Source organism: Rhinopithecus bieti, unplaced genomic scaffold (genome assembly GCF_001698545.2).
Source record: "Rhinopithecus bieti isolate Rb0 unplaced genomic scaffold, ASM169854v2 scaffold_11944, whole genome shotgun sequence".
In the NCBI taxonomy this organism is placed as follows: domain Eukaryota; kingdom Metazoa; phylum Chordata; class Mammalia; order Primates; family Cercopithecidae; genus Rhinopithecus; species Rhinopithecus bieti.
In genome coordinates, this window is record NW_016807378.1 from 4,176,006 (window position 1) to 4,202,485 (window position 26,480).

At 46.4% G+C, this 26,480-nt stretch overlaps 1 protein-coding gene across 2 annotated transcripts in view; it reads left to right on the top strand.

Annotated features, from left to right (window-relative positions):
* Positions 1-741: 741 nt before the first annotated feature.
* Positions 742-26,480, top strand: part of DKK3 (dickkopf Wnt signaling pathway inhibitor 3) — a 48,389-nt gene continuing 22,650 nt past the window's right edge. The window contains exons 1-4 of one of the 2 annotated variants that reach the window (XM_017881600.1): positions 742-917; positions 1,328-1,566; positions 7,416-7,553; positions 11,358-11,441. In XM_017881600.1, coding sequence (XP_017737089.1) covers positions 1,354-1,566; positions 7,416-7,553; positions 11,358-11,441 — 435 coding nt within the window. In that variant the 5' untranslated portion in view covers positions 742-917; positions 1,328-1,353. Of the gene's footprint in view, positions 1,074-1,327; positions 1,567-7,415; positions 7,554-11,357; positions 11,442-26,480 lie in introns of both variants that reach the window. The other variant, XM_017881599.1, reaches the window with a different exon arrangement.

Genomic DNA, 26,480 nt, shown 5'->3' on the forward strand with positions numbered 1-26,480 from the left:
TACATTAGGGCTAACTGGGACGCACACAAATCTGGTAACTTGGCCGGGGAGGGAAGGTAGGAAGGAGCAGAGCTGGCTGCAGGTGTCTGGTCCAGACCACTCCTCTGTGCCACCCTTGAGGAGCTTGCTGACTTTCTCATGACGTTCTCCCATTCCAGGAGCTGCAAGTGCGTTGTCCTGGCTGTAGTACGGTGTCAACCATGGCAGACTAAGGCCAACGGTGATGGCTTGAACGCCAGGCTGGGGGGCTGGGAATTTTCCTGAAGATTGCACAGGATGGAGGTTGCCTTGGAAAGACCAAGGTGGGAGTGAGGAACATTCCCCCCACCCACAACCTCGGTGGGCTGTTGCAAGCCTGGAGGCCAGAGAACACAGGGGCCTGGGATGCCTCGGGGGCAGGGGGAAGCAGTGAAGGAGACGGCTGCCTTCCGTAGAGCTGGTCGCGGAGGCAGAAGAGGAGGGTGTGGGGCGTGAGGTGGACGGCGCCCCGGCTGGCCAATGGCCGGGCTGCGGCCCCTCCGCGGGGCGGGGTGGGCCTGGTGGGCGGGCGGGGCTCGGTGGGGACCTGGTGGGGCGGTCAGGGCGCGGGCTGCGGGGCTCTCTCGGGTACCCAGCCCTGCCGCACCCCGCTTGCGCTCCCAACCCGCGGCCGCCACCGCGCCGTTCTGCGCGCTCCGCAGCCCGCAGCCGCACCCCGTAAGCGCCGGCCTCCCGGCGCCTCTCCGGCGGGAGCGAGCAGGAATCCAGTCCAGGCCCGCAGCGCAGGCTCAGGGTCCGTCGGGGTGGGTGACGGGGCGGCGGTGGGGGAGGGACGACTTGGCTGAGCTCATCCTCCCATTGGGTGGGTGTTGGGGCGGGGCGCTCGAGTAGGACCCGACGCCATGGGTGAGGGGGCTGACCGTGCCTGCCCACCCCAGGTAGGGCGTAGAGAGGAGCGTGGAAGATGGGGCGGCACTCTGACTAAGGGGGAGAGGTGGTTGAACTGGGGACTAAGTCGAGGTGAGCTGGCTTGGGGAGCTATTAGATGGAGGATCCTGGGCGGTTGCTCTGGCCCGAGGGCTCCAGCATCGCAGGTGAGAGGCAGTGGACAAGAGCTCAGCTTTGGGAAATGGATGGGGGTGCGGTGGGGTCTTGGGGCGATCGGGGTCGGGCCTGATCGGGGTGGGGTGGCATGCTTTTCGTGGGTTTAGAGGAGCTGCATTTTCAAGTGGGCCTCAGTTTCCTCCTGCTCTCGGGCGGGTGCGGAAAAAAGGGGCGCAGGGGCGGGCGGCTGGGCCAGGCGAGGGGGGTGGTCCGCGCGCCTCTGATCGCGTTCCGGGACACACAGGCGGCGGCTGCGGGCGCAGAGCGGAGATGCAGCGGCTCGGGGCCACCCTGCTGTGCCTGCTGCTGGCGGCGGCGGTCCCCACGGCCCCCGCGCCCGCTCCGACGGCGACCTCGGCTCCCGTCGAGCCGGGCCCGGCTTTCAACTACCCGCAGGAGGAGGCCACGCTCAACGAGATGTTCCGCGAGGTTGAGGAACTGATGGAGGACACGCAGCACAAATTGCGCAGCGCGGTGGAGGAGGTGGGTGCGCGCTGGCGGCGCGGGGCTCTGGGAAGAGCCAGGCTGGGGACAGCGAAGGCTGGGAAGACATGGAAGAGCGCTGGCTAGGGACCTGGGGTCCCGAGAACGGGCTGGGAAGGGCCGACAGCCGATGCGGAGTGGCCTGGAGGTAGCGCAGGGTGATCCCTACTCCCGCCTCGTTTTGCCTCCTGGCCAAAAAGTCTGGATCCGAGCCTGTGCACCGAGAGGCTCTGCAGCTGGACCCTCCCTAAGTGGCTGGGGCCACCTGCCTGCAATCGGCGTCAGGCATGCCGTAGGCCTTCCCTATTGTAAGCGGAGGTTTGCAGGGCCCCTGGTATTCCAGTACTGTGGTTTCACAGAGACCCGGGGCAAGCTCCAGGCATCGCCAAGTTCTAGCTTGTCTGTTATGCTTTGCGCTTGTTAGGATGCCATGCAGGGACAAAGAGGCAAAGAGCCCTGAGCTTTGCTGGCAGTCTGTCTGGGCTGTCTTGCTTCTCATGCAATGTGGGGGCAGAGAGGGAAGATGGAAATCCCAAATCTCAGCACTGTATGAGTAGCGGATGAGGATGTGAGAGGCAATCCCCCTTCCACCCAACAGTGCTTTGCAGTTGTCCTGGGCTCACGTCCTCCTCTGCCACTCAGTAACAGGGTGACATTGGGCAAATCATTTATATCCTGCACCTCAGTTCCCTGTGAGAACTAAATGTCGTAAGTGTGGGCATCTGGCAAGTAATAGGTGCACAGTATTTAGCAACTATTATTATCAGATACCACGTACCTTAGCAAAGTTTTGCCTAGCTTCTGCCCTCCATCACCTCCAGGTCTAAACACCGTGGGTGGCGTCTTGTTCTGTCCTCTGTGATGGGCACCCACGCATGCCAAGGGCTGCCTGGGAAGAAGATGTCACTGACCCTGCCCTCTCCATACAGGTGCGGGGAGCTGTCCCTGGTGCCTGAGGTGGGTAGGCGTGGGCGCTGTGGGGCCCGGCTCTGTCTGTAGCCTGTGTCTAGAGAGGAGCCAGCCATCCCAGTGAAGGAGCCAGCAGGAAACTAATGTCCAGGCTGGTTAACCCCTGGTCTGGTTTCACATCCCTGCTCTCTCCAGCTTGGTAGCCCCCTTGGACAAAGGCTTAACTGCTGGCCCTTGTCTCCAGGGAGAAGTTGCTTTCTCCCCGCAGCCCTTTGTAGTTTGGGGCTACTTCCCCTTCCACTCCACAGCAGTTAGCCTGTGGAGTTTGCAGTGAAGGGGACACTGGCTTTGGAGGCAGTGACTTGGGCAGCTGTCCTTGAATATCCACTGGACAGGCCCAGTTCCCAAGACCCATGATCTTTCTGTTTCCTGTGATTGCAAAACAATCATGACATGGAAAAACTAAAGGGTGAAGGGATTCAGATAGGCCCCCATGGCTCTTAACTCTGAAGCTTCAAATTAAATGGAGTTCGCGATGCCTCTGGTTCTAGAACAGGCCGTCTGCTTTCCTTATCCAGGTTCTAGGACTTTTCCTCCTGCACACAGATTCCTAGTAAGACTGAGTAAGTCACCTCTATGTTTTTGTGCCCACCACTGTTCAGAAAGTCTGCAGCATGGTCCTCTGACGTTAGCTTCTGGTGAGGCAGGAGAGGGAGCAGCAAGGGCCTCTGCAGTCTCTTCTTGAGCAGAGCAGTGTGGGGCTCTGCGGGACCTAGTGACGGGGTCTTCTCCATGGGCGTTATCCACACTGGGTTTTGCTAAGACCCCAGCTTTCCTCCCTCTAGATTTGGCTCTGTGTAGGCTGGGGGTTGAAGTTTGCCACCAGAGGAGATGCTGGCTGTCACTTCTATCCCACTCTTTCCCAGAGGTGTCCTCACTGGCCGTGGGTACAGGATGAGAGAGGTTGAATACCGTGGCAGGAGAACAGGCAGTGGGGACTGACCTTCCCTCATCCAGTCCCTGCTCTGCCACTTACTGGCAATGGCATCCTGAGTCTGAAGTGGAGAAATGTCCACCTCTTAGGGTAAGGTGAGAATTCAATGAGATGATGCAAGTAAAGCAAATCAGTGAGTTGGGCAGCCGTTCTTGAATATCCTCTGGACCTGAATATCCACTGGTCAGGTCCAGAGCCCAAGATCCATGATCTTTGTTTCCTGTGACTGCGAAACAATCATGACATGGAACAATTAAAGGGTGAAGGGAGTCAGATAGGCCCCAATGTCTCTTAACTCTGCAGCTTCAAATTAAATTGAGCTTGTGATGCCTGTGGTTCTCAATAGAATCTATCTTTTAAAATATCTTAAAGCATTAAAAATTAAGCTTAAAATGTTAAAAGTGTCTTTTAGATATCTTCAAAAACAGAATACAATAGATTGTTAATAGACTGTGGTTATTAGTATTAATTTTTTGTAAAGAGACTACCAGAATGCCCCTTAAATCTCATAGACACAGGATAATCGGCATTTAGTCATTGTTCAGGGGAAAAATAAAAAAGGACCTGGGCCAGATGCATTATTTGTTTACATAGTTGCATCATGAATCTGCTTTCAAGAAGCTTCTTGGCATTATCAATGTGCCAGCTGGCTCAAGCTGTTGAAGTTTCTTAAGGGGAAGGACAAAGCAGGTCTAGTTGTACAGCCATTGTTGGGAAAAGCAAATCTTCAAATGGCTTCAATCAGGGCTATTACTACTTTCCTGTATTACTGTTCTGTGTGCTACCAATGTATTCTGAAGATATAACCACTCTGTTTCTTCTCCCCTTATTGCCAGCTCTGTAGCTCACTAGTTTTAGAATGTTCTTACTGCCTCACCTATTCCTAGCAAGAATTCTAATACCAAGCCTGGATTCATCTCTTTAATTTTTCCTACTATACCCCTTTTGCAGACACACAGATTTAACCAACTATAAATGCCATTTTTAACAGCATTCACATTCCTCCTCTATGAAACAGCTCCTTTTGCTTCAGACTTAAGTTTCTCTTGCTAGTGGCAATAATAGTTGCGGTTGAAATTTCCATTGTAAACTATACTTTTAGTTCATGGTGCCATTTAAGAACCGTTAGCTCATTCTGTTGAAATAACCAGTGACTGAGCTGGGGGGAAAAGTTTTATAAAAAGACTATCTGCTCAGCCTAGAGGAAACTCTAGGTTTGGCAACTTGTCAATTATTTGAAAGCCAAACTGATCCCTATGGGAATTTAAAAAACACTAAAACATTCTCTTCTTCTGGGTGGATCCTCTCCAGCACCTTCAGTCTTCTCTTCCCAGCTGTATCTTTTCTGTCACTAACCAGAGTGGTAACTGAGGGCAAGGTCCTTTGCTTTAAAAAAAAAAAAAAAAAAAGTCATTTTCTTGCCCATTCTGTCTTCTCTCTCAGCACCATTTCTTCTGCCCTTTGTTGGCAAGCTCTTCAAACACGTGATATCAACTGTCTGCTCTTCCTGCTTCTAGCTATCCATTCCCTTCAGAACTCTGGCAAAACAAACTGGCTTCTTTTGAAACTGCCTTCTTAAAGGGCAGTATGATGAAAACAGCTATGAATTTCATCTTTGCTGTGTGGCAGGTAGTGTCTTTCATGCCTTAATTCTTATATCTACGTCATGGTCCTTAATTCCTATATCTACTCCACAAAGTAGGACATCCCTATTTTACAAATGAGCAAGCTGAGGTTTAGTGGGATTTGGTATCTCGTCCAAAGTCACACAGCTACTTTGTGGCAGAGCCAGGACTTGAACCCACCTTGTCTGACTCCAGACTCCTGGTACTTTCCACTGTGTTCCTCTCTGAGGATGCTGCAGGCAACGACTTGACTCGTCCAGTGGCCATCTCTCAATGGCTTGATCCTTCTAGACTTACTTAGAGTCTTTCCCACCTAGAAGGCCCCTACCCAGATGTAGCTCCCATCTCCTGGACCTAATTCTAGCCAGTTCCCTGACTCCCCTCTCTTTCTGGTCTACTCGTTATATTATTTTCCCTCTAGCCTTCTGGAACTTGCTGTAGCTCCCTATTGCCTGGAACAGAGATTCTTAACTGAAGGGTCAGAGGGAGGGGAGGGAAATCCTCAGAATCAGCTGAGAAGCTCAGTAACATCGGGGGTCTCACCTCTAGAAATCCCAATTCAGCAGGTCCATGAAGGGATCCAGATATATCTATTTTTTTAACTTTTGGACGTGACTCTGTAATCACAGCTTTCCCATAAGATTGCTGTGAATATTCAAGGCATCTGGTGCAACGGCTCAGACATTGTCAATGCCCCAAACATGGGGGCTATTCTTAGAATTATTGTTGTTATGAAGCCAGTGATCAAGTTTCAAACGTCTCAGCAGCCATCTCAGAATCCAGCACAGCACTGTGTACATGGTGGCCACTGACTTAGTCCTTGTTGAGCCTTTCTGCCTACCAGGTTTTCTTCGCACTTCGAGTTTAGTGTTTTCGTGTTGCGTTGAGACATGAGGATTCTTTCCTCTTATCCTCCTCAACTCAGCAAATCTGGTGGTTAAAGCAGGGGCTCATCTAGTACTTGAGGGGATAGAGGACAGTGATTTTTTAAATAGGAAAATATTTTTTGAGCATTCTTTTTAAAAATAAAAATAGCCTACAGTCAAAACTAGCAGTGTAGGAAAATTGCCATATATCAAGTAGAACTTCTCTTTGTGTCGCTCATTTTAAATTCCTAGACAGAGTATCTGATTGGCTCAATTAGTCTATGATGTGGCCTCCCTTTGGGTCCCATCAGCTGTGAACAGGTGACATTGTCAACTGCCCGCTCATCAGGGCTAGGACAGGGTGATAATCTGGAAGGGGAAGTTGAGTGCAGACATGAGGTCACTGACATATCTGGTATAGATGTTATGGAGGATCATGAGACTGGAGGATTTGAGGACAGTGGCCACAGAAACCTGACACCAGAGAAGAACATACGTTCAAGAAGACCAGAAGGGGTGTGGACCCCGGGAACTGGTTAACTGACCCTCTACAAAGATCCCTCTCCAAGAATTTCCTACAAGGGTACCCAAGAGGTAGGGTGGGGAAGGAGACACAGCTGTGGCCCTACCTACAGGGAGTAAGTTTAGGTCCCCTCCATCCCCTGCCCTACCACCACCACCAGCAGGCCCTGCCACAAGGATTTAAGAGCAAATAGTGTATTTGGGATGTGTTCCCAGAAGATACTAGCAGGAAGTGGGGAAGTGAGATGAAAGAAAAGAAAGACAATCAACAGTATGCCCACAAGCAGGTTACTGCTCTGGGCATCTAGAGCTCCATCCCACTGGGGGCCTCAGAGGGAGACTACGTAGATTCTATGTGCTTTAGAATTGTCTAGCGAAGGGAGAAGCTGGAGTGCTTACCTTCATAGCCTGTCTCTCACTGCTAGGATGTTAACTCCCTAGCACTTGGGGCCTGTGCAGACTGAGCATACTTTGGTGACCAGAGAATGCCCTCAGAGAGAGACAGAGTTGGTTGTTGGCATGTATGGGAACTGGATGCAGGTGACCTCCAGATTAGGCCACCAGGAGATGGGCAGGGCATCAACAGCATTTATACAGGGAGCAAGACTATCTAATGGAAACATGTTCAAAATCCAGCTCCACCGTTTTCTGGGAACCTGGGGAATTTATCTAGTCTTCCTGAGCCTCAGTTTCCCTATTTGTAATATGAGGACATTAACACCCACCTCCCAGAGGGGTTGTGAAATTCAGTGCTGTAGTATATGTAAAACATTTAGTATAATATCTTATCATAGTGAGTACTCAATTAATAGCACCTATCATCATCATGATTCTTTGTAATTGCAGAAGAGGAAAAGAGATTTTTTTTTCTAATAGACTCTCATTTGTAACAAGAGAAAATAATTTTGCTCATTAAATTCATCGATTTAATAGATGGAGGCAGAAGAAGCTGCTGCCAAAGCGTCATCAGAAGTGAACCTGGCAAACTTACCTCCCAGCTATCACAATGAGACCAACACAGACACCAAGGTTGGAAATAATACCATCCATGTGCACCGAGAAATTCACAAGGTAAGTCGTGGCCAGCACTTCCTCCTTTCTATAGTGTCCAGTCCCATCAGAGAACTAAGCTTTTTTGTTTTTTTTTTTTCATATGTGATATGCAAGCCCAAAATACAATTGAGAATCATAAAATACAGATTGAAAACCAGAAGGAGTAATGTTACTGTTTAAAGTGGAGAGACAATGTATCAGGATCCTAAATTGCTTTTGCATTTATGCAGTATATTTAACCCTAGGCTTCCTGCCAGTCCAGTTGCAAAGGAATGTCCAGGGATTATCATTTGAAAAAAGAAAGCAAATGAATGTCTAAAAACACCCTTTCCTAGCATTACATTTGTGGAATTGATCTATCTCATAGGTTTTTATGTATGTCTCAGTAGGGATTGAACTAGAGGTCATGTTACGGTGAATTGACCCTCACTTTTTTTTAGGAGGCATGTAAACATGATATACCCCATTTCCAAAAGAGAAACCCTCTATTGCCACAAAATTAAACTCTCATCCGTTTGCTGGTTGTGCGTTCAAAATTCTATAGCAGATTTTTCCCCAAACTACCACGTGTCTGAGTGCCTCTTGGTCTAACATCATGCATGAAGAGCAACCAGGTTCATTCCCATTCTGACCTGATGAAGAAAGCTCTGCAAATCTCGAGGAACATAGCATTAGCTTGCCCCTGGTGTGCAATGTCTCTGACATGATTTGGCAGGACTCTGAGAGCGAACTGCCTAAGACTGTGTGCTGTGCAGATATTCAGGATCATTGTTAGCATCCCATTGTGAATATCAAGGAGTTTGCCCCCTCAGCTCATCTCAACTCCTGTATGCAAGGCCACAGTGGCTTTCACAAAAGAGCCTCACTTTTGTTTCTGTGCCACAGAGCACAGGGGATCAATTTTCACGTGCCATTGCCTTGACTATAAAGTAGTTTTTGTGTGGCACTTCTGCCAATGCATAGTAATGGGTTCAGTTAGATGAATCAGCTACACAGTATATCCTCCAAGTAAATGAATGAGTTTACCTGCAGAACACAATCCTTTGGCATTGCTCATCTGCGACTGGAGAATATTTTCAAGGTGATTATTTTATTCTTGTCAAACCCAATATCAAGCCATCCTTTCTGACAATAATTAACCAACAGGTTTGGTTGCTTCTTAAAGTTGCTTCTTGTAAATGTCAGAATACCTGAGTGTGAGTCCTACCAGTCTCTAGTGTGATTTTTGAAAAATTACTTAAATGTCTTGATTCTCACTAACTGCATTTATGAAATAAGGATATCAACATCTACATTACAGTATTGTGCAGGTCAAATGACCCAAAGTATATGAAAGTTCATTGTAAACTGTAAAGTGCAATGCAAAAACCAGTATTCTTATTATTACTGTTATTATAATAAAGTTATTTTATCAACACAGTGCAGTAGTTCTCAAATGGGTTTTATAGAACACTAATCTTCAGCCGGGTGTGATGGCTCATGCCTGTAATCCCAGCACTTTCGGATGCTGAGGTGGGAGGATCTCTTGAGGTCAGAGTTCGAGACCAGCCTGGCCAACATGGTGAAACCCCATTTCTAATAAAAATACAAAAAAAAAAAAAAATTGCCGCCGTGGTCAAGCTGTAATCCCAGCACTTTGGGAGGCCGAGACGGGCGGATCACGAGGTCAGGAGATCGAGGGGACCACCTGCAATACGGGGAAACCCGCGTCTCTACGTAAAAATACAAAAAAACTAGCCGGGCGACGAGGCGGGCGCCTGGTAGTCCCAGTTACTCGGCAGCAAACGAGAGAATGGCGTGAACCCCGGAGCAGCTTGCAGTGAGTGTGCTGAGATCCGGCCACTTGCCACTCCAGCCCTGGGCCGACAGAGCGAGACTCGCGTTTACAAAACGAATAAAGAAAAAAAAAAAAAAAAAAAAAAATTAGCCTTAGCCAGGCATGGTGTCACGTGCCTGTAATCCCAGCGACTCGGGAAACTGAGGCAGGAGAATCACTTGAACCTGGAGGCAGAGGTTGCAGTGAGCCAAGATCACGCCACTGCATTCCAGCCTGGGCGACACAGCGAAACTGTCAAAAAAAAAAAAAAAAAAAGGCCAGGCACAGTGGCTTCTGCCTGTATTCCCAGCACTTTGGGAGGCCAAGGCGGGCAGATCACCTGAGGTCAGGAGCTTGAGACCAGCCTGGCCAACATGGCGGAACCCTGTCTTTACTAAAAATACAAAAATGAGCTGGGCATGGTGGCACACACCTGTAGTCCCAGGTACTCGGGGAGGCTGACGTAGGAGAATCACATGAACCCAGGAGGTGGAGGTTACAGTGAACTGAGATCATCGCACCACTGCACTCCAGCCTAGATGACAGAGCGAGACTCTGTGTCAAAAAACAAACAAACAAACAAACAAAAAACACTAGCCTTATGCAATGCTTCATAAAAGAAGGGCTCAGTAGTAGTGAAACATATTTGGAAATCATCTTATATATTCTTCTTCTGGAGATTTAAGAAAAATACAAATTGTTATAATAAAGGTTCTGATAGGTCATGCAACCCATACATACAGGCTTGTAGAATTTTAAAATATGACATTGGTTAATTCTATAAAAGCTGGCATAAAGGAAGAGATCATTTCTTTTGGGGAGAGGAATTATTTAGGTAAAAATATAAAAGCATGGTAATTAAGATGTGGTCCTTACCTTCTCAGAGCTAGAATTTGATTCCCTTCTGCAAATTAGTACAATAGTTTCCACTTTGTCCTGGCTGCAGATTCCTGTGATATTAGAGCTGGCAGAGATCTTAAAGATGATGTAGAAGTGAGAAAATCTTGAATCAGAGAAAAGATATGATTTGTTCTAGGTGACATACTAGATGGTTATTGGCGACTGAGCCAGAGCTCAAAGAATACACATCTCCTAGCTCCTGAGCCAGCATCTTTTCTTTTCTTTCTTTCTGTTTTTGTTGTTGTTGTTTGTTTGTTTTTGAGATAGAGTTTCACTCTATCGCCCAGGCTGGAGTAGTGCAGTGGCACGATTTCAGCTCACTACAACTTCTGCAGCCCAGGTTCAAGCGATTCTCCTGCCTCAGCCTCCCACGTAGCTGGGATTATAGGCACCTGCCACTGTGGCTAATTTTTGTATTTTTAGTAGAGACGGGGTTTCACCATCTTGGTCAGGTGACCAAACATCTTTTCTATCCTTCATCACCAAACCAAACATTAGACATGACCTTTCATGGGGCAGGAACAGCCTGGGTTCTATGTTAGACTTAGCTTTGAGATGCCTGCACCTGGTTACAGAATCAGAGGCAGACAATAGATACAGCAATGTTGGAACAAGTCTCTCATTGTACTTAAGCACTTTCTTGATGAAATGAGACCATTCACTCGAATCAGGTAGGGCTGCTAGAGCTAAAACCTGCTTGCTTTCCATGAAAGATGTTCAACTAGACACCCAGACTTGTAATTTGTCAAAAATAAAGTTGACATTGAGTTTCAAGTGATGAGCCCCAAGAATGATAGAAATAGCTGACATCTTTGAGCATTTTGCTAGTTGTCAGGCGCTGTGTGGAGTGATTTCTCCGCATCCCCTCATTTCCTCCTCATAGCAACCCTATGAGGCTGACTCTTAACATCTCTTATCACTGTGCCCAGGGGAAGCTGCCCATCTCACAGCTGCCGAGGGAACTCAGAAAGAAAGCGGGGTGGGCATTTCAACTCCTATACTGGATGCCGCTGCTTCAGAAATTGGAAAACAAAACACAAAAACAACTTGTGGAATTTGTCCAGAATTCCTTCTATTTTACTTTCACTGTACCTGTTTTACTACAGATAACCAACAATCAGACTGGCCAAATGGTCTTTTCAGAGACAGTTATCACGTCTGTGGGAGATGAAGAAGGCAGAAGGAGCCACGTAAGTTGTAATTTCCCCTGTACTTGCACCCCAGTACACTCACTTTCATTCAGTTTGCCAACGGTGACTCAGATGCAGACCATGGGCGGGAGGGAGTGGAGTCTTCTGACTCATTTCTACCAAGATCCCTCAGTGCCTACATTTCTGACCAGAATGATGCAGTCCAGTAATAGGTTACGCCTTCATACACTTGGCATCAGAAACAACAGAGAAATTAAATTGAGTGGTCATTTGCATGGCCCATGTCAGCTTTGAAAGGGGGACAAGCGAGTACCAGACATGTTGACTAGGACTTTGGTAATAGACCTGGTGTATCAGGTGGTGAAATCCCCAAAGCGTCTGGGATGGCCACCCCTTTTGTAATCCCACCTCTGGTCAGGCAGTTTGAGAACAACAATACCTTATGTGGAGCCCAATGGCCTAAAGGGAAAAAGGCTGTTGGTCCGTTCCAGGGCTAGGCTCTGGTCCCCCGTGATTGCTTCTGTTAGTTGCCTGTTGCTTAATCCAGAGGCAGGATGGATTTCACAGAATTATAGAGTCCTAAATTTGGAAGGGGTGTGATTTCACAGAAGGAAAACCTGGGCATAGGTCAGGGGATGACCCGGTTGGAGTCATTGGTCTCCTAACTCCCAGACCAGAGGTGGCTCAACTGCACTTCATCTTCTCAAAGAGATGCTGGCTTCGGATGCACATGCCTGCTGAGGAGTGGCCAGCAGGGAAAGTGTGCCTTTTTTATGGAGACTGCAAGAAGCCAGCCCCTCTGTATCCAGATGGCTTATGCATCCTCAGCCTTCCCAGGGCATTGATGATGTTCCCCACCTCTTTTGGTCTTATGGCTGGAAGAGAACCAGTGTACTGATGACAGTTAGGAAGGTGGCGTTGTCTTGGTTAGTGGCTGATGGATTTTTTTCTTTGTTTTTGGCACAGTGCTTAAATGTCGGGAGCTGGCCGACATTTACAGCAGGCTGGGGGTCCAGTTGGCTGTGTGCAATGGTAGTGACCCACCATTCAAGGGAGCCTGGGGGTGGGGGTGAGGAACTGTGCAGTGAAGTGGAAAGGGCACTGGCTGTGGGGTCTAGAAGCCTCACTTTGTCCTACCAGTCAGGACACCTCGGTTTCCCCATCTTCAAGTGAGGTGACAATGTCCATCATCTCTCCCAGCCATGGCAGCACAGTAGCCTCTGAAACAAAGACAAGGTTGGCCGGGCACGGTGGCTCACGCCTGTCATGCCAGCACTGTGGGAGGCTGAGGCAGGCAGATCATGAGGTCAGGAATTCCAGACCTGCCTGTCCAACATGGTGAAATCCCGCCTCTACTAATAGTATAAAAATAGGCCGGGCGTGGTAGCACATGCCTGTAATCCCAGCTACTCGGGAGGCTGAGGCAGGAGAATCACTTGAACCTGGGAGGCGGAGGTTGCGGTGAGCCAAGATCGTGTCATTGCACTCCAGCCTGGGCAACAAGAGTGAAACAGCGTCTCAAAAAAAAAAAAAAGAGAGAGAGAAACAAAGACAATGTTAACTAAGGCAGGAATGGAAGGAAGGGCAGCTTCCAAAGATGGGAGAGACAGAAGAAAGCAAAACAAAAACCAGCCAGCCATAGGATATGATCATGGTTCTAGAGGGAAGTGGTTTAGAGTGTTCCAGATCTCAGGCTGTGTTGGGGGTTTGATGAAGCATTGAGGCCTGAGCAGAGTTGTGGAATGAAAAGGGCAGGGGAAACAGAACTCACAGGGCTGTGAATTAGGAAAAAATCTTTTGTTCTCAAGTAAAAAAAACTTAATCGATCATTGCACAATGGTACAGCTGTGCTCTGGGGAGGGCAGCAGCCATGCCTGTGAGCACACCTGCACCTGCTGGAGGACCAGGTGCACATTAGGCTGCCACACCTGCATCCCTTGCTGCCCCCTCCACCCCTTCAACAAGGCAGCTGTGTCCAGTTGGTGCCTTTTAGTCAGGGGAACTGAGACTCTGAGAGTGGGATGGGGAAGAGACAAGATCTTGAACATGCCAAGGGCATGCTTGGGGCAGAAATCGGTTGCCAACACTTTTGTGCTGTGTCACTTTCCCCAAGCATGCACGGCCTTGTGTGCCCCTGTGTACTCTGCTTCAGATCTCATCTGGGAGGCCCAGAATCTCCACACCTGCCCATGCAGTCTCCTCTGGCCATCGTGTGATAGAGGACACACCTTGGCCTCTATGTGTGCAGGGCAGAATCTGAACCCCCATATATGACAGTTCTGAGAATGCAGGAGGTTGAGGGGAGAGCAGTAGATCTAAGAACCCCACATGCTGGAGGCTCACCAAGGTTGTGTTGATGCCTGCTCAGACCCACGGGATGTGAGTGTATTGGGTTTCTATATGAGAATAAATTCCCATTTGATTAACTAGAAGGGAGACCTGGGGCATCTGATGCTTGACTGGCCAGCATCTGGAAGATCCCACAGGGCTTTGGAGAACAGATTGGAGACTTTTCAAGCCACCTGTGAGAAGGATGTCGTATGGCAGAAAAGGTGGCATGTGTGCCTCACTACAGAGCTGCACTCATTGTCGGAGTGGCTTGCCCAGAGTCAGGGAAGTGAGATCTTGTTTCCCGTGTCCACAGAATTCTTTCATTCAACCGCCTTCCTATTCCTGGGCTCACTGTCGTCCTAACACGATTGATCTAGGGCTTCAGCAACGTCTTTACAGAGACACGGAGCTCCTTTCTCTGAATAGAAAGCGATAAAGACTAGTTTACTATCAAAGGAATGCAGGGGGCTCTGCATTCTCACCACTGTCCTATTCTATCATTTTGCAATTTAATGATTTTTACAGTTGACTCTGAAATGCATTACACACTGCAGAAACTTTCTCTCAGAGGGAAAAGGGAGATTTGCCATGGCAAAGGACAAATCATACGCTGTGTAAACCTTAAAATACTACACATAGGAGCTGAATTTTCAGGATTTAAAATTTCCAGATGAATTCAATTAAAAGTAATCACCACGCACCCTATACTTTCCTTTCTTCAAATGCTGGAATGTGTATTAATGTGTATGGTAACCCGAGGAAGCTCACAGAAAGTTACAGAGAGTAACACTATATGCCTGTCTAGAAATTGCACGCAGTATGTGCAAGGCCCTGGTCTGTTTTTATACTCAAATGTGAAAGGGGAAAAGGACGCTGCCGCTTGTTATTTCACCTGAGCACGTCGGCTGATGGGGATGTGGTCTGATGTCTTTGTTGTGAGGCTTTTGTGCTACACTTGCCGCCTGCCCCACTTCACAGGTCAGTGGCAGACGCCCTGATACTGCGCTGCTTTTGTGCTCCATGTGGAAGCTAGAGCATGGGCAAGCCATTGTGCATTAATAGGACACTTTTATTTATGGAACTGTGTCCCCACATAGGAAGAGTCTGGCCCAATTAGCCAAGGCACCCTTTTAATGGGACACATCCTCTTTAAAATCCAACTCATAGCTACAAGGCTTAGCACATCCTGCATGTTTTGTCCTTCTAGTTTCACATTAGAATATAATGTTAAAAAGTGAGCTGGTTTGTATCTAAGTGAACACACCTCGTTTGAAGCTATAGGTTCAATCATATACAAGCAACTCCAAGATACTGGCCAAGACTTCTGAGAGGCTGAGTACAGTGGCACATACCTGTAGTCCCAGCACTTTGGAAGGCTGAGGTGGGAGGATCACTTGAAGACAGGAATTCAAGACCAGCCGGGGTAAGAAATTGAGACCCCTCTACAAAAAATAAAAAAATAAAAAAATAAAAAAAAAAAATAGGTGGGCCTGGTGACACGTGCCTGTGGTTCCAGCTACTCAGGAGGCTGAGGCAGGAGGATTGCTTGAGCCCAGGAGGTCGAGGCTGCAGTGAGCTATGATTGCATCACTGCATTCCAGCCCGGGTGACAGCGATACCCTGTCTCTAGAGACAAACAAACAACAGACTTCTGAGGCCACAGGTGGATGCATTTTCCTGCCAAAAGCACCCAGCTTGTAGAGATTTGAGTGACCCAGGGACTTCCTTGTTCCAGTGCTGGTGGTGGCTTTTTAACTGGGACAGCAGACTGAGGAGAGTGACCATGGAGTTCTCGACAAGTGTGAGACCGCTTGTTATGAGGATACTTTGCTTGTTAAATGTGTTGGAGCCTGGGGAGAGTGGGATGTTAAACCGTGGCCATCTTTTCCCATGGAGTAGTGAGCACCCATCACCTCCAAACCCAGAGAGACCAAGCGAGAAAGTGGGAGAGGAAAGTGTGTGGAACAAGCCCTTTCTCCCTCAGGCCTCAAGTTCTTCCCTGACCCCAACTTGTTCATTCATTCCAGTGTGGACAGTGGGGTGCTGGCTTTATTTTCTCCCTGCGCCCTGGGTTTTGATGCTGAACTCCATTCATTTAATGGAGTGTCAGAAGGTACCATGATGAGGAATCCCTGGGGGCTTATTATTTTAACGGAATTGCACCAGGGGAGGGTGGGGCACCTCTAGAGGGACTCAATCAGTTCCCGGAGGATCTGCTTCCTGGGGAGACCTGCAAGGTCCAGGGAGGCTGGGGTGGTGGCTGGGTCCCAGGAAATGCAGCCCTTCCCTTCTGTCCATTTTGAGGCAGAATGAAGAAGTTTGAAGAAGGTGAGATGCAGACCTTGGTTCGAGCCCTGCATTGACTTTTACAAGCTCTGCTCTCTGTGACTCGGTTTCTTCAACTATCAAATGGGGCTAATGATCCCTCTTTCACAAGACTGAGTGAGAATCTAGTGTGGCAAAGTTTATAAAAGCTCTTTGTGTGAGGTTCATTATTACTGAAGAGTAATTAAAGCTGGGTTCTAATTGGCTGGTTCCCAGCAACTTTACGGAAAAAGGAATGGCATGAGACTGGGGGGACATGCGCAAGGCCTCCACAGGCACAGGCATCTTTCTTCTGATGTTTGTAGCCTCGAGCTCTTTTCATTCTGCAGCAGCCTGCCTCGCTCTCTGAGTGATGTGCTCTGCCAGAAGCTCTGTGCTCCTGGCCATGAGGCTGACTCATCCCGCTGCTGTTCCTAACGGTGCCTGTCGTATATGTCTAGGTTGGGGATTGGTGATACAGACAAAGGGAAGAATAGGTCATAATGAATGACCAGGGGAATAGGCGATGGTTGGGTACTGACAAGTTCCAAGTTGGGGCCCCAAGTTGGCAAGGGGTGATACTGGTTTCTGCAGAAAGAAACACACTTATTGTCCTAAGGTTGACAGCATAGGCTTGTGTGAATGTTTGGTTCCATAGTCTGAGAACCACACAAAGTTTGGGTACATTTGTGTTTTGAGATTTATATTTTGCGTTGACTTTGTGATTTATGGCTAAATATAAGGCCCTCATGCCTTATTCAGTAGGAAAATATGTATAAGGAAAATTGAAGAGCTCTGTATCATTCTGAGAAATGGGTAATTCCCAAATAAATAAAGTTGATGTGGGTGAGCAATTTTTATGGGGTAGGCATTTCTTTTTGTGCTGTTACCTGGTATATTGTTATACTTTCCTCAACCTCAGTATCTTCCAAGAAGGAATTCATTAAATAGAAGTGATTTCACATCTAAAATCAAAATACTGTGGAGTTAATACTGTGGAGATGGTATAAAAGGTTGTCTTCAATCAAACATTAAGTGAAAAAAAATTGCAGAACAGTATATATAATATTTAAAGTATATAAAATATACATATAAGGTGTATGAAATATTTTTAGAAAAAAGTATGCATAAAAAATCCTGGTAAAATGTGTATTAAATCATTAGTAGATCTTTCCAGAGGATTTTAAGCTTGCAGAGACTTTTCCTTTATAGATTTATTTATTTAAAAAGAATTTGTGAATTTACAATTTTGGTGTAAACATCTCTCTATATATTTGAATGGTTTTGCAAATACTTTCAGTGTAAACGCTAGAAATTAAATTGCTAAGTCAAAGGGTGTGCATATCTAAAATTTTGAGAGATACTGACAAATTTTCCTCTAGGAGGGCTACACCCATTTTATTTTTAGCATCAATTTCTGAGGCTGTGTTTCACCAGCCCTCACCTACAGTGGGTGTTAACAGTGCATGAGCATATGACGGCAAAGAAAAAAGATATCTTCTTTTTGTTCATATTTCTTTGATTATTAGGTCAAAGAAATATAAGCAAGGGGGATGGCTGTTTGAGAACTCTAAGTTGTATCAAATGTAGAGTCTGCAAATTTATCTTATCCCTTCTTTTCTCTGTCAGGGAGAAAGGTCAGTTTTGCATTCCAGGCCGTGCCCAAGACCAAATACCATCTATTCCAGTGTGAGGTGATTAGGGAGGTGGGAAGTCCTAGCAGGAACATTTCAGTGCTCAGTGTCTATGTGAGGCGGCTGATGGGCTGAGTCACAGGGGATGGGTGGTGGGGACATGCGGGCTACTGCCTCCACCCCTGTGAATACAAACAAGATTTAGATGACTGCTGATAGAAGCAGCACTTCAGGGTGGTTAACAGCTCGGGCACAGGCAGATCCAGTTCAAATGGCAATTATATTGCTTATTAGCTGTGTGCCTTTGGTTAAGTTCCTGAACTGCTCTAAGCCTTAGTTTTCCCGTATGTAAAATGGGCTTAATAAAAGTACCTTCTATATAGTATTGTCATGAAGATAAAATAAAATAACCCAGGTCAATATATTATACAATACCTGGAACATAAAGAATAAGAAGTCAGTAAATAGCAGGCATTTGTTATGTTTTGATTATTTTGGTAGCCCAATCCATGGCTGTCAAAATTATCAGTATTCATTCATTCATTTATTTGCACATTCTTTGAATACTTGCTACGTTTTTGGCAGAGAAATGTAAAAGACAGTCTCTAACATCAGAGACCATTCAGGCTAGTAGTGGCCAAAAATATAAATAAACAAGTCCTTACAATATGGATGCACAACTTTGAAAGGCAAAGGTTGCACAGGGCATTGTGGGGGCATGGTGCAGGGGCAAAACCAGGTAGCTACGGAAGACTTGCTTGGGAGAGAGTTCTTTATGGGTCTCCTGTTTCTGCTCATTTTATAAACAAAGGCACTTCTTAGTCCATTTGCATTGCCATAAAGTAGTACACAAGCCTGGGTAATTTACAAAGAAAAAAGGTTTATTTGGCTTACAGTTCTGCAGGCTGTACAAGCATGGCACCAGTATCTGCACCTGGTGATGGTTTCGGGAAGCCCCCACTCGTGGCAGAAGATGAAGGTGAGCAGGCGTCACATTGTGAGAGGAAGCTGGGGGAGGGATGAGAGAGAGAGAGAGAGAGAGAGAGAGATGCTAGGCTCTTTTTTGTTTTTTGTTTTTGTAGAGACAGTGTCTCACTATATTGCCCAAGCCGGTTTTGAACTCCTGGCCTCAAGAGATCCTCCCACCTCGGCCTCCCAAAGTACTGGGACTGTAGGCACGAGTCACTATGCCCAGCCTCTTTTTTAACAATCAGAACACATGGGAACCGATTGAGTGAGAACAGTGTCAAGCCACCCATAACAGAGCTGCCCCCATGACCTAGCTGTCTTCTACTAGGTCCCACCTCCAATGCTAGGGATCGAATTTCAACATGAGATTTAAAAAGGACAAATATCCACACTATATCTGACACTAATTGACCTCTTGTTCCAGGCCCTCTTTTCAAGGATGTTTTATAGGCGGTGGCCTTGATAAACAGAGGTAGCTCTTCCTTCATGGCAGAGGGAAGGTTTTCTTGCAGTCCATTATCAAAGGTTTGGGTTCTCTGAGCTTGAGATTCCTTAGGTGTGATGTAAACCCGATGCACGTGCAGCATCCACCTGGACTCCTCCATGTAGCAGTGTGGAACCTGCAGACAAGGAGAGCTGATATAGACAAGAGGCTTATGCTGTTTTTGTGTTGCTGAAATAAAGCCCTTTGTCTCTGACCCGGAAGTCTCATGTCTTCTGCTAGAAGCCATGAAACTGTGGCAGGCACATGTATCATCTTGCAAATAGAATAGAATCTTAGACCCTTCACACTTCTTGACAGGCTCCCTGGAAGACGTGGCAGTTGAGTTTTATTTTGAGTGATGTCTAGGAATTCTTAGTTGTGGGGAAGAAGGATATTCCTTGAAAAAGTATTTCTTCTTCAAAGTCAAGGAGACATGTGGAAATAAGAATATGTTGCAGGAACACTAAACAATTTAGAATGCCAGAGCTGGAGATGTGCTTGGGGGAGCAGAAGATGAAGCTGGGGAGAGGCAGGGATGAGATCAGGCAGGCCTTCAAGAGCCATGCCAAGGAGTTAGGAATACATGCTGAGTTAGGAACATATCCTGCATCTGCAATACTTTACCATGCCCTGTGCTGTATACTGTAATGAGCCTTCATGCAGTCCCTAGAGGAAAGAGCCAGGAAGACATGGTTTCGAAGACAGACATTAGTGGGGATGGAGCTTTGCTTAATCCTGCTGAAGCTGAGGGCTTGAGCCCCTTTGGGCTCCAAAGCCTGTACCCTGCAAAAAACCTGGCTTCCGGCCTTGAAATCTGGAAACTGTTACTTAGAAATGGAGCACTCTGCTTTTGCTTGGTGCCAGTAGACAGGCCAGATAAGTGACAGTGATTGAACTTGAAATCTCATTAGGTTGATGGTGTTGGCTGCAGAACAAGCTGATTTCTGTGGTCTCTGAGTAGCCTGGGCATGTCGGGCCCAACAGCTCCTCCATGCAGGTGTGTGGCTGTCCACTGCGCTCAGGACCTGGGGGTCCTTCCAGACCATCCTGGATAACCTTCACCATAGGGTCTTTGTATCCTGACTGCCAAATATGTGGCCCTGTCCTTCTTTACCTGTTGGCATCATTCCAAAAAACTCATTGAGTCCATTTTGTTTTGTTTTTAAAATAACATCAAGGGCTACAACATTTCTCGTACTCCCTTATTTAGTCAGACACTGTGCCAGGGATCTGACTTGCATTCCTTCACATGATCCACATGACAATGATACAAGGCAGACACCCAGTTGACCCCATTTTACAGATGAAGTAACTGAGGCTCAGAGAAAATTATAAAACAAAACTTGTAGGTGGCTGAGACAGTACTAAAAAAGAGAAATAAAATGAAACACTTAGGTCTTGTTGATTCCAAAACTTCCAAGACTCGTGTTCTTAATGGAACATATAAAAATTGTGATGAAATGTATATAATATAAAATTACCATCTTAACAATGTTTATGCATATAATTCAGCAGTGTTAATGAGATGCTATACCCATTAAACAATGCCTGCCTCCTCCAATCCCCTGACAACCTCCATTCTTCTTTCTGTCTCTATGATTCTGACCACTCAAGGTACCTCATATGAGTGGAATCATACTGTATTTGTATTTTTGTGACTGGTGAATTTCACCTAGTATAATGTCGTCAGGGTTCATCCATGTTGTAGCAGGTATCAGAATCTCATTCCTTTTTAAGGCTGAATGATAATACGTTGCATGTGTATATACATAGCACACCATGTTTTGTCTCTCCCTTCATTTGTCAATGCACTTTTGGGTTGCTTCCACCTTTTGGCTATTGTGAATAATGCTGCTATGAACACAGGTATGCAAATATGTCTTTGATGTTCTTTCATATCAAACGCTTTCAGTTCTTTTGGATATATACCCAGAAGTGGAATTGCTAGATCATATGGTCATTCTATGTTTAATGTTCTGAGGAACCAGCATACTGTTTTCCATAGTGACTGCGCCATTTTGCATTCCCACCAGCAGGGCACAAAGTAGAAGTTTTTTTTCAACCTTTCAGTCTTCATGACTATAGGCACTAGAGACATAAGTGCCCAATGTGAGCTAAAGGACTGTCTCAAAATTCCTGGCCCCTGCTGCCCTTGGATAAGGCAGTGCCTTCCCCAACTCTGCTTCCAGCAGTTGCCACTGCAGTGTGGCAGCCATAGTCTCAGGGAGTGTTTTTAAAGCTTAACTGATGCCACTGACCTGAGTTTCTCACCCCTCACCCTGGTATATAGCCAACATGCTGAAAACTTCTCCTAGGCCTGGACGTATGCAGGCTCAGGCTGCATCTTGGAGATTGTGGGGATCCAGAGATGTGATTTCCTTGACCATTCAGGAATTAACACCCACTCCACACCCTCCTTTATGAGCCCCACCCTCACCTTCTCCATGTTGTCCTCAAAGACTCCCCAGAGGCATGAGGGGCCTCCCACTTCCCTATAAAGGGGCTCCAGACTCCCAAGAGGTCCATGGGGGACTCAGGCCTCCAAGGAGGTTTTGTGGTGATGATGGTTGTTTATTAATTCCCACCGGTGGTAGTGAGGGCTTCCCGGGAGGTAGGCCAGGGGACAGTGCCAACAGAGGCCCTGGTCATGCCATCTCCTCTTTCAGGGTCAGAGCCAGGAGCAGTGGAAGGGAACTGGGTCAGGATGGGAAGTGGGGAATGCAAAAGGACATGTTTAATGCTCCCAGGGAATTCACAGTCATGCCCCCAAATCTAATAAATGAACTGGTCTCTCAAATCAGGCAGGAAACCTCTACTCTTGGTCACATCCCCAGCAAACTGTGGGAAAAATGACGGATGGAGATTGAGTCATCTAAATGTTTGCTCAGATCTCATTGCTTGGTCTACTGTCAGTTTCATTTTTCACTTCCACCTCCTGGAAGAGAAAGAATAAACAAGATATTTGGTTACGTTTTAGGGGAATATAGTGTGGTAGAATTTGGAATCCAAACTGCTGCAAGTTGAAATCCCTGCTTCTGGGGCAACTTCCCTCACGGCTGTGAGCATTGGTTCCTGCTCTGTGAAAGGAGGATTTAATGACTGCTCGAGGAGGGTGTTTTACAAGTAGGAGGCAATGTCTGGAAAACAGTGTTTAATAGATGCTGAATAAGTGTGAACTCTCCTTTCTGACCTAATTTCCTGGACCCCTTGTGGCAGGAAGCAGTAGTTTACTGAATATGAGTGTGATAAATCAGTAAATATGTTTATTTTATTGTAAGGTTGCTGTTGCTTTGAAACAGTAACTGAGAAGGCTTCTGAAAGGTGATGGTGGCTAAGGTGCTAGACCAAACAGATGAAAAAGCTATTTGTGTAAAGACAGGCCTCATGCCAAAGATAAAGTAAAACAGTATTTCATTGAGTCACACAATTGTAAATGGTAGAATTCACAGGGTCCCCTTAACTCCTCTAAACCAGGAAGGAACACATGTGGCCATCCACTGCCATACCACACCTCCAGGCACATGGCAGACATTGCTAATCAATCGCAGAGTTGTTTCCTTATGAGCCCAGATAATCTCAGCACTTGAGGCAGCCCAGCACTTCAAGCAACAACTGACAGTTGGAAAAGGACTATCCTTGAAACCTATTTTCCACCCTTGCTTCAGACCAAACCTCCCATTTTGCAGATGAGAAAACAGAGATGGGGGATATAATTTTCTCCAAATCATGCAGCCATCAGATCTGGACCCTTATTTCCAGTTCAGTTCAGCTTTTAGTGCATGGTGGACCTGGAATTTCCTTTTTCAGGAAGCAGGGTCTTGGTGCCCTTGTTTTTGTCATATCTCAAAAAATTAATAATTGAGAGGATGGGCCACCTAATGCTGAGAAAGATGGTGAAGACCGGCCAGGAAAGGGTGTTCTCAGGCCCAGGGAAAAAAAATGTAGAAGTTCATAAAGAATTGTCTAAAGACTGAGCTTGGGAAGGCAGGGACTTTACCTGTCGTGTGTCATCTCTGTATCCCTATGTCTGTGCTGGACATGGATAGGCATTGAGTAGTTGAATACATACTTAGTAGATGAAAGCTGTGTGATCTTGGTGCAAATTGGGGAATAGAAACAGAAGTAAAAGTCCTTGAAGATAAGATTCTGTAAAGAGCTGTAAGTATGTAAATGAGTTTGATTTGTTTAAAAAAATGAACCTCTTTTTTTCTTGCCTTTGTTCACTCATCTACATTATTGGACACCTACTGTTTGTTGGGCTGTATACCCAGTGTTTTACATGTTTTATTTTCTAATTCTTAAAACACTATGAAGTAGATATAATATTATTTTATAGATGAGGATACTGGAGTTTAAAGAAGTTAAATTCCAAAAGTCATGGCAGATGGTAAAATGGTAGAACTGGAGTATGAACCCAGATGTAAATTTTGGCCATTTCAATAAGAAGATATATTTCTGATAAAGTCATGATGGTTTGCAGCCATAATGTTGGGTTGTTTTGATCCCCAACCTTCCATTCCCAAGTTACAGCTTGTGTCACTGAGTCATTGAGCTCAAGAGTCATTGAGCCTCTCCCCCTTCCAAAGGCCTCAGATGGAAAACCAACATCACAAAGGACCACTGTATGGTTTTCCCCTCCTAGGGATGGCAGAGCCCCTTGGGCTCAGGGGAGAAGATATCAGTGGGAGATGATTAGGAAACTGTGGAATCTCACACCCACTTCCCTTTGTTCTCACCACTGATGGGGTGTCAGACTTGCTGCTGCTGAAAAGGAACATTCTAAACCAGGAGAGGGGCATTTTAAGTGGGTGGCATGCTTCCGTGTCTGAAGAGGTTGGCCATTGACACATTTCAGTGATGCGATGTGGAAAATACAGCCACAGGGAAAACAGCCTGAATTTTCCATAGTCTCATAATTCAAGCCCTCCCAGAAAGGAGGCAGGAACAAAAGAGTAGTGGCTAGGATAGAAAAATACCCTGGCTTGAAGATGGAGGAGGGGCCTGCCCACTAGGCCAGGGGTCCCCGGGTGGCTGGGATGGGCAGAGGCCAGCAGATTCTATCCTTCTCATGCCTGGCAAGCAGAAGAACTTAGGCTCAGCCCCATGTGCATGAGATTCCTAGCAGCCTTTGCTTTTTCCATTGTTTCCAGGATCCTCCTTTTTTGATTAAATCTGTGGGGACCTCCTTCCCCAGAGAGAACACACATCCTGTAGCAGAAGGTTCAAATCAAAGGCCAGAAGTCATACTCAGTGCCTGCTTTGTGCAGAGCTGCTCTCCTCTCCCTGCACCCCTATGGTTTTGCTGGGATTTGGAAGGTGAGAGGAAGGAAAGAGAAGAAACATTCATTAAGCACATACATTAAGATGCTGTGTGACCATTTCATATGAGCTATTTTCCTTCACTCTTACCAAACCCACCTACAGCACGGTGTACTAGCCCTGAGTTAAAGATAAGGAGTGAAAAGCTCAGAGAGACTTGTCAAGGTCACCCAGCTAGTCAGTGGCAGAGTTGGGATTTATAATTATTTCCAGATAATCTGTCTTACTCCAAAGCCTCGACACCTTCTAGTACATTGAACACTGCCTTGCAAAATGATCAGATGGTGGGAAGGTCACTCATAGTAACAGAATGTCTGGTACATGCCATGAAATGTGGTCATACTTATCACCCTTAATCTTTCTGACAACATAGCTTGTTAGGTTTTATCATGCCCATTTTACAGATGAGGAAACTGCAACCCAGTGAAGTTGAATGACTTACCCAGTCTTGCCCAGCAAGAACTGAGGAAGACAGCAGGCTTTGGGAGCTCACCGTACAGGGAATTGGTCATTTTAGAGCCTTTTGTCTTAGTCTTGGTTTGGAGAGACGGGGCAGCCCTGGTGGTGTGGCTGGGCTCCTTGCTGCTGGAGCACAAAGGAATCTCCTAGCTCCAGCCAGAAGAAGCACCAAGGCCATTATGAGGATGGGTGGCTCCAGGGTGTCTGGAATAGGAAGCTTGGGTGTGCCTCGACCCCCTTCCCTAGACCATCTGCACATGGCCTCCTCCTTGGAGCTGAAGCTTTCCATGTTTCTTGCCATCCCACAAAAGTGAAGCAAGATTTGACATGGCCTTTTGTGAGCAACATGAGGTCAAAGCATATGTTTTTCCACCACTGAAACAAATTAAAGTTTTTCCCAGGCTCATTAGCATAAATGGTTTAACTTGAAAAGTTAAAAAATTCTGGGAGACCCCTTTCCATCCTCACTGTGGAAGAACTTTGTGGGTAGTGTTGGAGGCGAAAGAAAGAATAATTCTGCAGGGCAGGGAAGAGGCTGGAAGGCAGAAGATTGGACGCTCCTTAGAGGCTCGGCAGGGAATGCCAGGTGCGGTCCCCCACCCAGCAGCCTGCCAGGGGGCTGGGGAAGTGACTTTTTTTCTGCCCAGGGAAAACAAACTGGTTTCTGTTTTTGTTCTGCTTTAGATTTTCTTCACCTTTTCCTTTTTTTTTTTTTTTTTTAAGGGAATTGAGCGAATTCTTTGAGTTGTATTTATAAAGAGGGCAATGGATTAGGGGCACTGAAGCAGTGGTTCTTCACCTTGGGCATATGGCAGAATTATTTTCTTAATCTGGATACAACTCATGGGAAAAGTAATGCGTTTTATTTTCACTTACTTTTAAATTAAATTGAGCACTTCCCTTAATCTGAAATGTAGACAACAGACCACAGTATTATTAGCAGTATTTCGTACCAGTAGCAATCACAAATATTTTATTTTCTCTTACTGTGGTTATACATATCTTAAAATAGCATTTATGCTCAGCACTTAGAGATGAAGAGAGTTGTCAGAGTTGCCGATAGGTCTTGCAATCTAGTGTATTCATAAGAAGCCCACAAAATACTGTCTCTCAAAATATTCTAATAACTTGATTTCAAGGCAACCATTTTCTTTGTAATCCTGTATGTTTACCTTTATTCATCTAACTCTGTTATTCTGAGAACAGGAGAACAGGCTTCATCTAAGTGTTAAAGGGGTTCCTAGGACAAAAAAAAGTTAAGACCCCTTATTTTAAAAGGCCAGTGTCCACACTGGGGCCTCCTAGTCACTCCTAGTCACAGATACAGATATGGCCTAGTGGGCAGCAGGGAAGCTGTAGAAGGATCTGTCTGTTGCCTTCATTGGAGTGACATCCCCACCATCGTAGATTAAGACTTAACCTTGAGGTTCCTTGAGTCACGCCAGCCTCCCCATTCAGGTGGTTTGAATCCTAAAGACTACGAAGAGCCATTTTCAAGAAACTGAAGATTGAGAAGATTCTGACTACCAGCGTTGTTGGGTGGGTGGGTGGGTCTTGAAAATGCTGGGCCTGGGCTCA